Source organism: Gossypium raimondii, chromosome 1, assembly GCF_025698545.1.
Source record: "Gossypium raimondii isolate GPD5lz chromosome 1, ASM2569854v1, whole genome shotgun sequence".
In the NCBI taxonomy this organism is placed as follows: domain Eukaryota; kingdom Viridiplantae; phylum Streptophyta; class Magnoliopsida; order Malvales; family Malvaceae; genus Gossypium; species Gossypium raimondii.
The window spans coordinates 50,230,305-50,249,571 of record NC_068565.1 but is presented as its reverse complement, the minus strand read 5'-3'; the positions used below and the strand labels follow the sequence as shown (position 1 = coordinate 50,249,571).

General features: G+C 31.3%; 1 protein-coding gene across 1 annotated transcript; it reads left to right on the top strand.

The window, feature by feature from the left end:
- The first annotated feature begins 4,421 nt into the window (after positions 1–4,421).
- On the top strand, positions 4,422–5,251 carry LOC105787110 (ethylene-responsive transcription factor ERF024). The gene has a single exon (XM_012613555.2). The coding sequence runs from the start codon at positions 4,425–4,427 to the stop codon at positions 4,956–4,958; it is 534 nt and encodes a 177-aa protein (XP_012469009.1). The 5' UTR covers positions 4,422–4,424; the 3' UTR covers positions 4,959–5,251.
- Positions 5,252–19,267: the final 14,016 nt, after the last annotated feature.

Here is a 19,267-nt window from a genome sequence, read left to right as displayed (position 1 = left end):
AACTTCATTCAAATTTAGTTTTTTATATATAACATAATGTAAAATTAACTTAGTATTTTTAAATATTTTTATTTTTAATAAATTTTAAATATTAGAATTAACATTGTTTTCAAATATTTTTATTATAATTTTAAGGTACAACACATCGTTATTTAAAATTATTATTAACATGTTTAGAGTTTATTAACATTGTTTTAAAATTTATCCTTTTATTTTTAAACTTTATATCATTATATGTTTCATTATCTATATGTAAAAATGTTTTTTATAATAATTTGACATACTTTGAACATATTTTAGTAACTCATTTTGTGTTATAACTTAATTTTCTTTTGATATAATGTTTTGAATGCTACTATATGTGCTATTAAATTATTTTAAAAAATATATTATTATTTTGATGTTTGATATTATTATGATTATAAATTTCAAGTATTTTTATATCTAGATATGTACTTTAAGTCAATTTTAGTTATATATAATTTACTTCTTTCAAAACCTATCTAGGTGATTATTTTTTAAATCATATATGTATTAAAACTTTTACATGGTTATTTTATATGTGTTATTTGAGGTAAATTAATAAAATGTATTGCTTGTTTCAAATTTATTTTACGTATTATTATTCCATAATGTTATTCTTTTGTTTCAAGTCTATTTTGAGTTCATGTGTAAATGTTTCAACTTAATAATGTTGCTATTAATAAATGTTGTTGTATTTAATTCATTTGATATTTGACAATTAGGATTGATATTTGCATAATATGATAAAAATTGTTGTAGCCATTTTTGTTTGAATTTATTCTTTGTTTATTTTTCCTCAATATGTATCTAGATTATGAATTGTATCTTTTACATTATGTATTGCTATTCAATCGGGTTTCATTTGTAAAAGTTGTATTTTATTAAAGCACTACAATCATGCTATTTCATAATCTTCAAAAGAAAGGTTTGGTGTTCATCGTTTTCGATTGGATTGTGCCCAAACTTACTGGGTTTCAATTCTGTTCCATGAATTTAGATGGCCAAGTACTTATTTTGTTAAAACCATACAATTTCAAAATAAAATTTTTGAGATTTCAAGATGTCGGATCCTAACTTACTGGATATGACATTTTGTTATCTCGATTTTAAAATAAAGGCAATATTTGATGTTTAAGAATTTTGGGAAATTAAACCCTAACTTATTGGGTTTTAATTTGCCGTTTGACCCAAATAATCAGATATCCTTTTCAAAATGCATAGGTTAGAAGTCAAGAGATGAATTTAATTTTGAGGATTTAAAATGTTGCACTCTAACTTACTGAGTGTGACGATTGATTTCTTTGAAATAAGTGAATCTCATCGTCCAATTCATTTTACTCAAATTTTCTTTTCAAAGGATCGTATTTTAAAATCTTTTCAAAATTTCGACACTAAGACATTAAACAATCGATTCGGTACCAATTTTGAGAGTTATGAGGGTGCTAACCCTTCCTCGTGTGTAACCGACTCCCGGACCTATTTTCTCAAATCTCGCAGACCTAAAATTTATTTTTAATGGTGAACCGATCACACCTTAATAAAAGATCGGTGGCGACTCCTATTTTCATTTTCAAAGTCAATTCCCATTTTGCAAAATTTAAAAGTGGTTTCGACATATATATTATAAAATATGTGTAAAATATATATATACATTTGAACATTTTAAAAAAATAAATATATACGTATATATATATATATAAAGATATTTTGTTTAAAAAACTATATACGCATGTACATAAATAATAAATATATCCATATGAACTTATATATACATAAATATGAAGTAAAAATATATATAATACACTTACAAACATAAGAAAAATATAAAATATATATATAAATTACAAAATATGTATTAAAATTATAAATATATATGTACACATGTAAGTTATAACATAACTATACAAATTATAAAAATAATGAATTTGAAAATGAATAATAAGGGAAAAAGAGATTTGAAATTAACAATATACAAATCAATAAATAAATTGTACACAAATCAACAAAATAAGAACAAGCCACAGAAAATTAGAACGCAAGAGAGAGAGAAATTTGAGTGAATACTTTTAAGAATTATTATTACTCCCAACTTCCCCTACTACAATGAAGGGAGAGGCCTCTATTTATAATTGAGCCTCCCCAAATCTAACGGTACAGATCAATTACATCAACGGCTAAGATTAAAGGGTATCTACAAATTAAATCTCTAAGATTACAAAATCATATCTTCTAAGATTGCATATCATATCTAAGATTGCATATCCTTGAAGATTATGTTCCCATAAGCTTGTAGATGGACCTTCAACCTTTTCAAGTAATGGGTCATTCCAATCGGGCCAAACGATATAATTTTGTACTAGACTTAGACTTTGTTTTACTATTTTGGGTTTATTATTTTTTTGTGAGCCCAGGCTAAAATTGGGCATTACATCTACCACCATCCTTTTTAAGACCCTTAAATCGAAAAAAAAACATTTAAATTAGGGGTGAAGCCCTAAATTTTTTCTAGGGGGCTGAGATTGAGTTACATATTTTTGTGAGACCTAAAAAACAATATTTTCATTCTACTAATATGTATATTTATAATTTCTAGACTGACTAAATTAAACTTTTATCATTTTTGGAGTCAAAATATAATTTTACTATTTATATAGTAACTTAAAATTTTATAAATTTTCAAGGGCTAAAAGCAAAGTGTTTCATTTTAAGGGGCCAAAGTGCTTACATGCACCTCCCTTTGCCCTTGATTTAAACAAAGTTAAACCTACGCCCTTTTGTTTAGGTAAAAAGACTTCTATAGTTCCTCTCAATTTGGAAATTGAGCAAATTGGTCCCTCTACAAAAAAATCAAAGCAATATAATACTTGACAATTTCTAAAATGAGCAACTAAAGACAATTAATCACGATGTTAATGTTTTCCACTATTTGTACATTATTTTGATTAGTATAATAATAAATTTAGCTCTCAAAGTTTCTACATTCTGTCAATTCGATCCCAATTTAACAAATTTATCCAACAACATTTCTGCAAATGTGTACATGTATAGGCTAAAGTTGTCGTTTTTTTAGAATTAAGGCAAAAATGACAATATATAAACATTGAAGGCTAAACTTGTTATCATATCAATCAAAATTATGTATAATTGATTGAAGTCATTAACGTCGTGATTAATTGTCTTTAGTTGCTCATTTTCGAAATTGACAAGGATTAAATTGCTCCAATTTTTTAAAGAGATTAATTTACTCAATTTTCAAATTGAAAAGAAATGAAAAGGTTTTTCACCTTTTATTTATTGCAATAACAACAATATTAACTAAGCTAAAACTAAAACAACAAAAAAATCAAGAATTTTTACAAATACAAATACATAAATCCGACTATGAATCTAACACTAATCAAATTTAATCCACACCAAATTTTTTAAGCTAAACCAATAGCTTGATTTGCCCTTCCTATGCCCTTATTAGCTAAATAGGCAATATATGTCGATTTCTTTTAATTGGTCAAATAAGTCATTTTTTTTTCAAGATTTAGGGGAATAGGTCGATTTTGGGAGAGTGTGTGAAAATGCATCTAGTTGGGTGAGCTTTCTGCTGACATGTCAGGGAAAGCGAGCCCAGCTGGACACGTCTTCTTTGGAATTTCCAAAAAACGTTTCCAGTTGGGCGTGTTTACTTGATATGTCAAAAGAAAGCTCGCCCAACTGGGCGCACTTTTACCCACCCTATTTAAAATCTACTTATTTTTTAAAATTCTCCAAAAAGCAACCTATTTAACTAATTAAAAAAATATTTTACATATATTACCTATTTAGCCGCTGCATACATTGAATAAATATGAAAAATAACATGCATGTATATGATGATCAATTGGAGTGACAAAATTTCATACCGACATGGCTTCTAGTTATGTCAAATGAAACAGACTTTTCCTTGTATATATATTAAAACATTAATAAAAACCCCAAATTTATTCATGAATCAGACGTCGGCTACTAATGATGTTGACAAGTGACTGAAGTTGATTTCCTTATCATTGTAAAAGGTATGGAGAGAAAAGCTAAGGATTTTTGAAGAAACAAAGGGAACTAGCATTTAGATTCTATATAACACTTATTTTCTGAAAAAAAAACAATTAATTAATTTCAAATCAATATGTTGTCTTGAAAAATGATCACTGTTCTGTTAATTTTAAGACATCCAACATATGTTCTGGTTTACACCTCAACTATCAACAGACCGCAGTTCATCACCAACTGGTTTGCACTTTTGCAGTAATAATCTTACTACTTCTGTCTGAAGCAAGAGCTCATATTCCACCATAAATGGATTCTCTCATCGCCATCTTCAAATCCCTTCCATGCAATATTACAACAAAGGTTAGTCAAAGTGTATCACCATGCAATACAACAAAGGTTCTAGCAGTGGTGGTGGTTCGGCAGCGACGGGGCGGCACCCGGTTTATAAAGGAGTAAGACGTCGGGCTAATGGGAAATGGGTGTCTGAAATTAGAGAGCCAAGGAAACCTACTAGAATTTGGCTTGGTACATTTCCTACACCTGAAATGGCTGCCATTGCTTATGATGTAGCCGCACTTGCTTTAAAAGGTCGACATGCAGAGCTTAATTTTCCGAATTCGGCTGCTTCTTTACCGGTTCCTGCATCGACTTCCCCGACTGATATCCAAGCCGCTGCTACCTCGGCGGCGACCGCTTTAGGGGCTGCGAATGATGCTTTAGTCGGGAGCAACAGTCCGGTATCAGCGGAGAGACCGAGTACCGGGAATGATTTTGTCGATGAAGATATGATATTCGATATGCCTAATGTTCTTGTCAATATGGCTGAAGGGATGCTTCTTAGTCCTCCTCGTTTCGATCATCCACCGCCGGCCGATGAGTCCGGTGACTCCGAGAACCTATGGAAATTCCCTTAACACAATATCAAAAATAAAAACAACAATAAAAGTAATATGAAAGCAATAAACTCTCCTCAATATTATGAATTTAAGCCATGAAAATAAAAAATATATGAAAGATGAGCATATCAGCAGGCACTGTTCAAATATATGATAGTGTTCTAGGCATGAAGTAGACCACAAATGCGGTATTTTGAGTGTTTTCTTAGTGGCTTTAATTTGTTTGCAACTTTGAGATTTGGTTTTTCTTTTTTAGTGGAAAATTTCCATTTATGGGATTTTTCCATTTGTCTTTTTAAGTACTGTGATAATCCTGGTTAGTGTCCGTACATGCACATTTGAAGCTTGAATGAAAACCTTTATTAGCAATAAGTAAGCTTTGAGCTGCGTCTCTGTTCATGCATACTTCTCACATATATATATATATATATATATTGAGATAGAATTTAATCACATTGAATTTACCCAGTAGGTCTGTGGTTGAATATATCAGGTTTTAATTTGAAGCCTTTTGCAGGTTTTGCACAAATTAATGTGCAATTTGCTGTGAACCAAATTTGTGATTTATTAATAGAATGTTTATTTTTTTCATGAATAAAAGAAATTTGCAAAGTACTGTTATAGTGTTGCCCAAAGCTTTTAATTCCAAACCCTATATTTGCAATGAACTTTAAGCCAAAGAAGAAAGCAAAGAAAAAACATTGAATATTTAATAGTTTGGTAAAGAAAAATAAAAGCAAGTTGGGAGGAGTTTTCATCAACAAGAATAATTAACACTTTGATTTAAGATGTTGAAGAAATTCTTATACACAACCTTGTCATAAGTTACTTCAACAAATTAAATTACTATATATCAGTTTTTGGGTATAGTTGATATTTAAAATTTATGATAATCTCTAAAATTCCTAATTTACAATTTTTTTTTAAAATGCAATACACTCAACACTATGCATCAGCTTTTTCTATTTTAAAATCAAAGTATCCTACGATGTACAAAGATTTTGATAGATTTATTACATTATAAATGAGAAATCAATTGAATAGATCTTGATATTGCTACCCAAAAAACCTATGGCCCACCTCACCCCTTTGTCCACGTCTGGTTTTCATCTAGTTGCACTCATCTGATATGACATGTCATTTCAAAATACAAATAAGTTGGGTTGAATCAAATTTGGCCAAGATTATATATAATATTAATTAGTATTAAAAGTAACATGTTTTAATCTTGGCCTTAATACGTTTTTAGATGATTATTCGATGTTAATTGTGAATTTTATATTTCTAATTTTTTAAATTTATGTTTTTACACTTAAGAGAGCATTTGGGAGAGAAAATCGAAAAGTCGGAGCAAGGTACAAGGGCCACACGTGTAATATCCCTAACTCGTATCCGTCGCCGAAATAGATTTAAGGAGCATTACCGAAATTTACAGATCAAATAAACAGATATTTCACATCATATAGCATTCATATCAAAAACCAATTGAAATCACTCATATCGTCCCTTATATGAGCCATTGAGGCCCAAAATACATATTAGAATTAAATCGGGACCAAATCGAAAACTCAAAAAAAATTTCAAAAAATTTCAAAATTTTTCCAAGGTACAAGGGACACACACCCATGGGATAGACCGTGTGTCACACACAGCTGAGACATGCTCATGTCTCTACCCCTGTGGACAAAATTAGATCATTTCCAAGGCCACATTTCTACATTAACACATTAACACATTAACACATTCATTAACACTTTAACACATTCACAAGCCAATACAAAACATTCAAATCAAGCCAAAACTAGGTCATTTTTACATATCAAAATATACCATTTACAAGTCATACCAATGGCTAGTTTTGAACCAAACACATACATATATATACATGCCATCATTGGCTAAATTTAGCCTATACATGCAATAACTAAAAGTAATTTAATATTTATATCGAAATGAGCCGAAGGATAGTGAGATGATGCTCCAACCAGCTTCCAACCAAGTCGAACCTCCGAATTACTATAAAACGGGAAAAATAAAACAGAGTAAGCTTTTAAGCTTAGTAAGTTCGTATAACGGGAAATTAACTTACCATTCTTTTACATCTAATGAAAGCATACAAAATACATTCAAAGCAATTTGGCTAATAGCCTAAACACATTCTTCATCAAACATGTTAGTCGTTTATTTCACGTGAATATCAAGAAACATGTATGAACTCATCAAATATCAAATTTCTATTTATTTCGTGTATATACGAATAATGATTCATTTCGAATTCAAATATTTTCTCCTGTCAGGATTTTGCTTGTTGAATCATTTAAAATGTCAATGGATACACGGATAGTACACACAAGGTGTACAAAACTATAATCCATCAATTCATATACATGAATGCTTATGCAAACATGTAAACGGGAAGCTCTTTCGATCCATATAATGGGAAGCTCATCTGAGCCATAATCAAGATGCACAAGCAAGCCAATATTAGAAGCTCTGGAGAGCCAATTAATCGGGAAGCTCATGAAAGAGCCTTTAATTGGGAAGCTTCGAAAAGCCATATATCGGAACCCTCATAAGAGTTGCGGTGTGTCCACAACACATGCAGGATCACAACCAAATTGAGATGCTCTGAAGAGCTATTAACGGGAAGCTCACAAGAGCCATTTAATGGGAAGCTCATGAAAGCTAATAACGGGACGCTCTTTCGAGCCATGGTGTGTCCACAACACATGTAGGACCACAACCAATACGGGAACCTTGTATCTATCGAATTTTATTTATTCAAACGGGACTTAATGATTGTCGGTAATCGTCGGATATGTGATTACTTTTATATACAGAGCAATAATACAATCACATACATACAATTCAATTTAACATTTAAACATATAATTTAATTATACGAACTTACCTCGACAACTATTCGTGTATGCAAAATTTACTAATCTGACACTTTTTCTTTTCCTCAATCTAACTCTGTATTTGGTCTATCAATCTATATGAATGAATTTAAAATAAATTTAATACAATTCATACTCATTTCAATCAATACACATCTTTGGAAAATTACCATTTTGCCCCTATACTTTTAATTAATTACAATTTAGTCCCTAGGCTCAAAAATGAAATTCATGAAATTTAATCCTTATTCCAAGCCTAACAAATTTTGTATATATCAATAGCATCCTATGAATTCCATAAAATTTAGAATTTTCTATGAATTCAACATCTTTTCAATATAATCCCTAAATCATGATTTCATCAAAAAATTTAACAAAATACTTTTAAATACCCAACAACATCTCAAATTCATCATCCGATAACTATAATCATATAAACTCATCAATGGTAACTTCCAAAACTTTTAATAAAATCAAAAACTAAAATAAAGGTTACTTGGACCTAATTGTAACAATCTCAAAAACTTAAAAAAATTCAAGAAACGGGTAAGGATTTGACTCACATGAAGAAAAAATTGAAGAACCAGCTTAAACCCTCTCTCCCATGGCTGTTCTTGGCTGAATTTGTTGGTGAAAATGTCTAGAAACCTTTAATTTTCAATTTGTTTCATTTTAATTTGGCAAAATTTACAATTTTGCCATTAATTGGTTTTTATTTTATTAATTTCTCAGGTTATGCCGCCTCATCCACTTACTTTAGACATATTTATGCCTTAAGTCCTCCCCTATTTATTAAATAAGCTATTTAATCACTTAATTGTCAAAATTAGGAAGTTTTGCACCTTTTTCAATTTAGTCATTTTTAACAAATTAGACATGTAATCGGTAAAATTTCTTAACAAGATTTTCATATGACATTCCTATTATACTATAGACCATAAAATAATATTAAAATAAATTTTCTTTCGACCTTGGATTTGTGGTCCCAAAATTACTGTTCCAGTTTCACTAAAAACAAGTTGTTACAACTCTTCTCCCTTAAAGAATTTTCGTTCTCAAAAATCTTACCAGTGAAGAGGTTTGGATATTGCTTTCTCATAGTTTCTTCTGGTTCCCAAGTAGCTTCTTCTATTTTGTGTCGTTGCCAGAGAACTTTTACTAAAGCTACCTTTTTATTTCTCAGTTCTTTTACCTGTCGTGCCAAAATTCTGATCGGTTCATCAATGTATGTCATGTCAAGCTGAATATCAACATCTGTCGGAGAGATAACATGTGAAGGATCTGATCGATACCGTCGTAACATAAACACATGAAAAATATTGTGAATTCTGTCAAGCTCTGTTGGTAATGCCAATCAGTATGCAAAAAGTCCTATTCTTTTAGTGATCTCATATAGCTCGATAAAATCGTGGACTTAGTTTTCCTTTACGACCAAACCGAAGAACTTTTTTCCAAGGCGATACTTTCAAGAATACTTTGTCGCCGACTTGGAATTCTATTTGTTTTCGTTTAAGATCCGCATAGGATTTCTGATGATCAGAAGCTGCTTTCAAGTTGTCTCGGATCACTTTTACTTTCTTTTCAGTTTCACGAATCAGATCAACTCCATGTATCCTTTTCTCATTGAGCTCAGTCCAATACAACGAAGTTCTACATTTACGACCATACAGAGCTTCATACAGTGCCATTTTTATGCTTGAATAATAGCTATTATTATATGCGAATTCAACTAACGGCAAATATTTCTCCCAATTGCCTTTGAATTCTAAAATACAACACCGAAGCATATCTTCTAGAACTTGTATTACACGTTCAGATTAGCCATCAGTCTGTGGATGAAATGCAGTACTAAAATGTAATTGTGTACTTAGAGCCTCTTGCAACTTATTCCAGAATTGGGATGTAAAACGCAGATCTCTATCTGAAATAATGGAGGCTAGCACTCCATGTAATATGACAATCTCAGAAACATATAATTCAACCAATCTATCAAGTGAGAAATCCATATGTACCTGAATAAAATGTGCAGACTTTGTTAAACGATCAATGATTACCCAAATGGCATCTTTCTTTTTAGGAGATAGGGGTAACCCCGATACAAAGTCTATAGTAACTCTTTCCCATTTTCATTCCGGTATCGTCACTAGCTGTAACAATCCTAAAGGTACCTAATGTTCAGCTTTAACTTGCTGACATATCAAACATTTACATACAAATTCAGAAATATCATGTTTCATTCCCGGCCACCAGTACATCTTTTTCAAATTATTGTACATTTTATTACTCCGCAGATGAACAAACATACTACTATTATGAGCTTCATGCAAAATCTTCTATACAAGCTCTGAATTCTTCAATACATAAACTCTATCTCTGAATAACAGACTATCATCGAGTCCTATTTGAAATTCTGAATTAGAAGTAGTTTTACACTGTACCCATTTAGCTTACAATTCATTATCACTTTTCTGAGCTTCACAAATCTGCTGTAGAAACATTGGTTTAGCTTTTAACTTAGCTATGATTGAACCATCATTAGACAATGACAATCGGGTATTCGTTGCTAGTAAAGCAAACAGAAACTTTCTACTCAGAGTATCTGCCACTATATTTGCTTTTTTCGGATGATAATCGATAACCAAATCATAATCTTTCAATAGTTCAAGCCACCTGCGATGTTTCAGATTAAAATCTTTATGCGATATTAAGTACTTTAAACTTTTATGATCAGTAAATATATGACACTTTTCACCAAACAAATAGTGTCGCCAAATTTTCAGAGCTAAGACAATATCTACTAATTCTAAATCATGTATCGAGTAATTCTTTTCATGTGATTTTAGCTGTCTAGAAGCATAGGCTATTATTTTACCTTCTTACATCAAGACACAACCTAAACCATTCAATGACGCGTCATTGTAAATTACGAATTCCTTACCCGATTCAGGCTGAACTAGAACTAGTGCTTCAATCAACAAGGCTTTCAACCAGTCAAAACTTTGTTGACATTTATCAATCGATTCAAACTTTACATCTTTCTGTAGTAGCCTTGTCATCGGTGAAGCTATCATTGAAAACCCTTTTACAAATCTACGATAATATCCAGCTAATCCTAGAAAAGTTTTGACTTCAGATACATTTTTCAGTGATTTCCAGTTAACAATAGCTGAAATTTTACTTGGGTCAACTCTAATACCTTCTGCAGATATTGTATGTCTAAGAAAACCAACTTCCTGAAGCCAAAATTCACATTTTCTAAATTTAGCATATAGTTATTTTTCACGCAGAGTTTGCAGAACAATTCTCAAATGATTAGCATGCTCGGCTTCATCTCGAGAATATACCAAGATGTCATCAATAAATACCACCACAAATATATCTAGATACAGTTTAAAAATCCTATTCATCAGATCCATAAATATCACAGGTGCATTGGTTAAACCAAACGACATTACAAGGCATTCATAATGCCCGTACCTGGTTCTGAAGGCTATTTTTGGCACATCTGACTCTTTCACCCGTAGCTGATAATAACCAGAACAAAGATCAATCTTCGAGAACACTATAGCACATTTCAATTGGTCAAAAAATCATCAATACGAGGCAGTGGATACTTATTCTTAATTGTAACTTTGTTGAGTTGTCGGTAATCAATACATAATCGCAGGGATCCATCCTTTTTCTTAACAAACAGAATCGGTGCACCCTAGGGTGAAGAACTAGGTCGAGAAAAACTCCTGTCAGTCAGTTCTTACAACAGTGTTTTTAACTCTTTTAATTCTGTAGGGGTCATTCTGTATGGTGCTATAGATATCGGTGTTGTCCTCGAAATAAGATCTAGAGAATTCAACTTCTCTGACTAGCAATAATCCGGGTAACTCTTCTGGAAACAAATCAGGATATATTGTCCAACACATAAGCAAGGTAAGCATCATACCCTTTTCTGATATATTTCTGTGCTGACATGGCAGATATCACATTAGACAACCCATCCAATTTATCAGATTCAATACAGAGCATTTTACCATTCTAGCATTTCAATACAATATGTTTTTATTTACAATTTACCACATCATCATGCTAAGTTAACCAGTTCATGCCCAGAATCACATTAAACTCATCAAATGGTAATAACATCAAATCAGCCGAGAAACAGTAACCCCGTACCCTTAACGAACAATTCTTACAAATTTTATTCACCATCACATACTGGCCTAGGGGGTTTGATACTTTAACCACGACTTCAGTGGACTTGAGAGGTAAGTTTTTATTAAACACTAAATTCGTGCAAATATATGAATGTGTTGAACCAGGATCAATCAAAGCAATTATATCAATATCAAGAAGAGAAAAAGTATCAGTAATAACATCGGGTACAAAAGCATCCTCACATGCATGAATAGCATATGTTCTAGCCGATACTCGTGTCATACCACAGCTACCACTCACATTGCCAGGGTTACGAGGTGGTCTACCTTTTGTAACAGGGTTGCTCAGCCTTGAAGTTTGGACGGTATCTTTTTCAAGCTTTTTCTAGCAGTCTTTGAGATAGTGGTCAAAGGAACCACGTCTAAAACATGCTCCGCTTTTCATGCGGCACTCTCCAAAATACAGTTTATTACAGTGCTTACATCTAGGTTTGGGATTTCCAACACTACCTACACTTGCTACAGTGTAACCTAAGATCTTGGATTGGAGCGTTGAATACCTCTGTCTCTCCTAGAATACCCCGCAGAGGTGGTAAAATGGTTATGATATTTCTTTGATTTCTTTGAGGCCGACTAATATGACTTTCCCGTAAATTTTTTTTCTCTTTACTAAGCTCTTCAACTTTATGAGCTCGGTCAATCAGTACTACAAATTCTTTTAATTCAAGAATTCCAACTAAAAACTTTATGTCTTCATTTAAACCCTCTTCAAACCATTTACACATGGCGATTTCAACCAGGATACACTCTCTGGCATATTTACTCAGTCGGACAAATTCTCGTTCATACTCAAATACAATTATATGCCCTTGTTTAATTTCTAAAAATTCCTTCCGTTTCTGATCAAGGAATCTCTAACTAATATACTTCTTTTTTAATTCAGTTTGGAAAAATTCCATGTGACCCTTTCGTTCGATACAACTGAAATTAAGGTGTTCCACCACTGGTAAGCTGAGTCTTTTAATAGAGATACAACACAGACATTCGGCCAATGTACATGATAGTTCGTCAAGAACTCTGATAGTGTTTTCTAACAAAAAATTAGCTCTTTCGAGATCACATTCGGTAGCAGCTCTAAATTCTTCTGCCTCATATTTACGAATTTTATCTACAGGAGGCTTACCAGTTCTGACAAGTTCTGTACCTTGTGGCATATCGGGAACTGGTTGAAAGACAGGAGGGGGTAGAGGTTGTTGTACAGCAGGATTTGTTCTTACAAATTCTGTAACCACTCATTCATCATTTGGAAGAAGGCTTCTTTAGCCTCTCCTCCTTGGCCCTCAGACACGGGCCTTCTACTTCTAAATGCTGCTCTTTGCATAGAAGCTTGAGCATTGCATTCAGCTTCTTCGGATTCAGCTCGGTTGGATGCCATTACTGTATGAAAAACATGTTTTAAAATGGTCAGGAGATATCACACTATCACAGGTTATATAATGGCATGTATAGCTAGACTCGCATACGCTACGTTAGTCTGAGAATTGGCTAAATCGTAGCTCTAATATCAATAAATATAACACCCCTAACCCGTATCCGTCACCGAAATAGGTTTACAGAGCATTACCAAAATTTACAGATCAAATAAACAAATATTTCACATCATATAGCATTCATATCAAAAACCAATTGAAATCACTCATATCGTCTCTTATATGAGCCCTCGAGGCCCAAAATACATATTAGAATTAAATCGAGACCAAATCGAAAACTCAAAAAAATTTTAAAAAAATTTTAATATTTTTCCAAGGTACAAGGGACACACGCCCGTGGGATAGACTGTGTGTCACACAAGGTTGAGACATTCCCGTGTCTCTACCCGTGTGGAGGAAGTTAGGTCATTTCCAAGGCCACATTTCTCACCCAATTTGTCTTCCACCCACATTAACACTTTAACACATTCATAAGTCAATACAAAACATTCAAATCAAGCCAAAACTAGGTCATTTTTACATATCAAAACATACCATTTACTAGCCATACCAATGGCTAGTTTTCAACCAAACACATAGATCGAGTTAATGCGATAATAAGTGTTTTAATTAGAAAAAAAATTAATTAATCAACCTAAAGTTAATTACGCTCTTATTCTTGAAGAGCGATGTTTGCATAATTTAGGGATTTCTACGGATCAAGATACTAAGTGAAAAAATTGTGTAATTTAGATTGATAGTAACAGATGAAGTTTTCTATGTGAATTCTTTCCTAGGTATTGTTTCGCTTCTCTGTTGTTAATCATTTAATTTCTTGAATTGTTCTTTATCGTGTTCGTTAGATAATTAATTTAGTTAGTTTTAGTTTTAATCAATCATTCAATTTATCAGTTAAATAATAGAAAGATTGTAATTACTAGTACTTTTAATTTTCGTGGGAACGATATCTTTGCTCACTGTAACTATACTATTAATTGATAGGTGCATTTTCCTTAGTCTAATTTTTAGTTGGTCTGATTTAAAATGAGTGTTTAATTTTGTTTAAATTTATATAAATTTGTAATTGATAACTTGAAAACATACCAGGTCGAGTTGGATTTGAGCTTTGAATATTGAAACATAAGTTTAGTTGAAATTTTAAATACAACTAATTTATTTTTAACCAATCCCTCTCAAGTTTTAGACAACCCATTGAGTTTGGGCGTGTAATTTCACCTTAAACAAGTTTACTCCATTGAAATTCATTAAATTCGTTGGAGTTGTAGTTGGCTATTGTATCTTCCTCTGTAATCCATGTCTCTTTAGGTATAACAGATCTTATATCATTTGTATTAGTCTAAGAAGCTCTGAACTTGTCAATACGGTATGTCATTCTCTCTCATCTATTGCTCTACTGAAAGCCTTTGTATGTATCTTCCAATAGGCATAAATTGAATTTTAGAGGTTAAGATATCGAATTCCTTCCATCATGGACTCCATAGATATTAACCAAACTTAGGGGATTGTGTTTGAATTTAAAGTCTTTACCTTTAAAGTGTGTTTGTCTTTATGTGTGATTGGTTAGTCGTATTTAGTTAATATTAATGTTGTTGTAAAATGGGATGTATGTTTCGATTTATTTGTAAGAAAAGGGCGTTGTATTGTTTATGTTTCATTTTCATGTCTTGCTTTGATAAGGGTCTTCTCTTCTTTTCGATTTGGGCTTCTTAATTCAAAGTTGAAGCAAACTTTTAGTGGTATTCTTTAAAAGGAAATGTGGGATAATGTTTACAAGTGTTTTGATCAAAAGGTGAGACTTTAACTAGTGCTTGTTTCTTTGTTCTGTTATGGGAATAGATTTTTGTGTGTTCCTTGATTGGTCTAGTCAACTTTACAAACTTTGTACTTATGAGATTTGAAGAATTTTGCTTGATTTTTAAATTTGAAATTACATGGACCATTTGCTATATTGTCTATTTTGTTTACCTCCCTTAAGGTTTTTGAAGTTTATAATTGTATATTGTAAGTGATGTTCCTTTGAGTTATGGAGTAACACATTGTATTGTTCAAAGGCATTTTGTTAGTAATTTGATGTATCTGGTGTGTTTTTATAACCTCTTTGATGTCTTTATATTAATAAAATTTTACATTGGCTGAGCAAAAAAAAAGATCACATCAAGTATGTTAACTGATAAGCTCTGATACCAATGAAAAATATGTCTAACTACAAGATTATTATAAGAGTTGTAACTATTGTTGCAACGAAAGATGTAACAATGAAATATAATAAGAATGGAGCATATAAGAACACCAACAAATTCTTATGCAGCTTAATGTAAACCTACATTTGTGAGGCCAAGCTCAAAGATAAACATACTACTAAATCATACTCTCTTTGTCCCAATAAAAGTTTCTCGGTTGATGTTTCGAGGGTCAAAAAATTTAAACTTCGACATTAATGATTTCAAATATTTTAATTAATTAAAACTTATAAATATATGTTTAAAAATTACATCATTAAGCAAATTAGGCATTGGAATTGTTAATTAAGGTAGAATGTAACAACCCGGTTTTGGCTAAATCAGAATAGTGGTTTTAGAACCACAAATTTGAGGTCGTAAAATTATTTTAATATTATTTTTGGTATTTACAGTATGTTATTTAATATCTGTAAAAATTTCGTGATTTAATTTTACCGACTGGTTAATTAATTTGATAAAAGGACTTAATCGCGTAAAATATAAAAGTTGCATATTATTTGTTTAAAGTGCTTAATTGCTATGATTAATTAAATTAAAAGTCCTTATGATGATATTAGACCATTAATTAGATAGTGGATGATAATGGCTTGGCAAAATTGAAATACTGAATTAGTAATAAGGTTAATTAAGTCATTTAGTACATAAATGATAAATAAATAAAACAAAAAGCCATTTTCTTCATTATCATCTTCTTCTAACCGAAATTAGAGTGGAGAAAAGCCATTTTCAAGCTTTCACAGTTTCGGCTACTTCATTTGGCTAAATTGATCAAGAAAAGCAGAATTTAGACCTAGATCGGGGGAAAACTAAAGTTTTCAACTAAACGACTCGATTAATGCGTCACACTACCCAACCATCTATTTGGTACTTTTGAGTTATGTATATATGGTATATGGCATGTATAGGCTAGTTTCAATAGGATATATGAATTAGCCATGCGAAAATAGCTTGATAATGATGTTAATGTTTGTGTTTATTAGGCCATGTAATTAGTTTATTTTGGAAGTATGCTATATGGTATATCTTGTGTGATAATAAGGATGTTCAAATATACTTGCATATTTTGCTTCTTAATGTTCGGATATGGTTATTCAGTATGCTTGAATGTGTTTAAATGCTTGTTTATAATTGTCTTAATGGCGACTGAATAGGGCTGCTCTATTGTGCTATAAATGTGTTTTAAAGGTATTAAAGTGTGGTTGCTTTGCATATTACAATGATATCCAAATGTGGTTGATTTTATATGTTATAATGTTGTCCAAATGTGGTTGCTTTGCATGTATAAATGTTGTCCATTTTGAGCATATTAATGCTGTCCATTTTTGGTACAAGTCAATGTTGTCCAAATGTTTTTACTGCTGTCCAAATATTTGTGAATTAATGATGTATGAATGTTGCAAATCAAAGCTGTTCAAAACAAGACATGTTTCTTATGATTACCTAATATAAGTGCTTGTTAATGACTTATGTTTTGATGTGTAAATTGCATTGTAAATTGTTTTGTAAATGATGAAAATTTTATTTGATCATTAGGTGAGATAAATTATTCGGCTATAGTATTTGGTTCATTTTGATAAGCATGAAATTTCGATAATTGGTAATGTATAAAGATCATATTTAACTATTTGTTAATGTTTACTAATGAATCATATTTGGTTAACTAATAAATGATATAATAAAATTAGTTTTAACTTGTTATGTGAAAATGCATAAGTATATAAAATGGTTCGTATAATAATTAGTTATTGAAATAGATGTATACTAAAGAATGAGGTGATATGATTAATAAGGCTTGTTTGAATTATTTGGTTATGTGCTTTATATATATATATGAATTTGACATATATGAATGAGTGAATGTTTGCTGTCTGAATTTGATAATTATTGTAAAGAAGTCATTATAATTTCGTGCAATAATTTTAATAAATGGTCGTGATAAACTATGTCTTGTTCTGTAATCCCTCGTAATCCTAATCTAACGACGGATACAGGTTTGGGGTGTTACATAGAAGCCCTAAGTCTTTAAGTACCTAGGCTCGAGTCCCACCATTCGCAATTACAATATGTGAGTCCACAAAAAAATGTAACAATATATTTTTAAATTCATATTCCTAAAAATAACATTAGTTTCATAAAAAAAAACTTAGTCTTTTATCAATCAAAATGTTGGAGTGTTTTCAGCTACAGGATTTTATAGAAAGAATGGCATTACCAACAACAAGCTAATATTTTCAACAATTTCTTGTAAAAAAATTACGGTTAAACTACATTCAATGTTACTAAACTATTAGTAAGTTTACTTTTTAGTTACCCAACTTCAAAAAGTTATTGAATTGTTTAAAAGTTTTCATTTAAGTCATTGGGTTGTTAAAATCGTTTTTGTATAGCCTTCAATGTTCACACTACCAACACCAATCGAAAGCTCTCATTTCTATTCTCTTATAAAGTTCAATTTTTTTCATAAAACAACTTTGAACGTCACGAATCTATGAACAAAAATCCAAACAACTTTCTTCTCTGATCTCCAACATTGACCGTCAGATCAACTTGGATCTGAAATATGTTCTTCTACTCGTCAAATGGGCATTGATTCACCATATTGATAATCGAATCTTCACTTAGAGCTCACTAGCTGGACTTAAAAAAAAAACTTAACAACCTAGTGACTTAAATAAAAACTTTTGACTAGTTCAATGATCATTTTGTAACTTTTTGAAGTTGAGTAACCAAAACGTAAACTAACTAATAGTTTAGTGACTTTAGGTGTAGCTGACCCAAAAATTAATTAAGAATCTTTAAAGCTAAAACTACTTTCCTAGCGTTGACAGAAATTATCATTATTCATGAAATATTTTAACTTGCTTCACCAATATCACCAAAAATTTTAATAAAAATGAAAATTTTCAATGAAAACAGTATCATTAGTGATAGAATTTTTCGTGAGAGAAAAAATAGACAACTAACAAGGTGGATGTTGACATTTCACCTTGCTCGATTTCTGCTCCCACAAACATCTTTGGTGGAGCATCAACTGTTTCATATACTCGGATTTCTTTGAAAAATGAATGAATTTGTTAATTCCTATATAAAAAAGATATTGTTATAGTACTATGAATTTACTCTATAGATAATGATTTATGTGTGTAACAAATATTTACAATTGACTTCGTGTAATACTACTTCCTCCATGAACCAAATAAGAATGTCATTAATCGAGTGATTTGGTAGTTTAAATTTTCATTTATAGTAATTGTTGGTATAAGATTTGGTGCGAGGATCGGAAGTGGTTTATACGAAGTGTCAAAAGTTGTTAGTAGAGGTTAGAGTGTTTGGAGAACCGTTGAGGGATTTGGGTAGTGTTTTGGTAGTGTAAGAAAAGCTTGGCATGGACTCCTTTGGATAGGTGTCTTATTGTGAAAGGCCAATAATAAGACTTGGAGTGTTCTATTAGGATGTAATAAGATGTGAAAGTCAACCATATAGTAATTTTAAAATTCTGGAAATTTCATAGGACATGATAAGAGAAGTGTTTGAGTTTACCTTGATGAG

Excerpts from the sequence above, each read along its gene's own strand:
- LOC105787110 (XM_012613555.2), top strand. The coding sequence starts at position 4,425 with ATGCAATACAACAAAGGTTCTAGCAGTGGTGGTGGTTCGGCAGCGACG.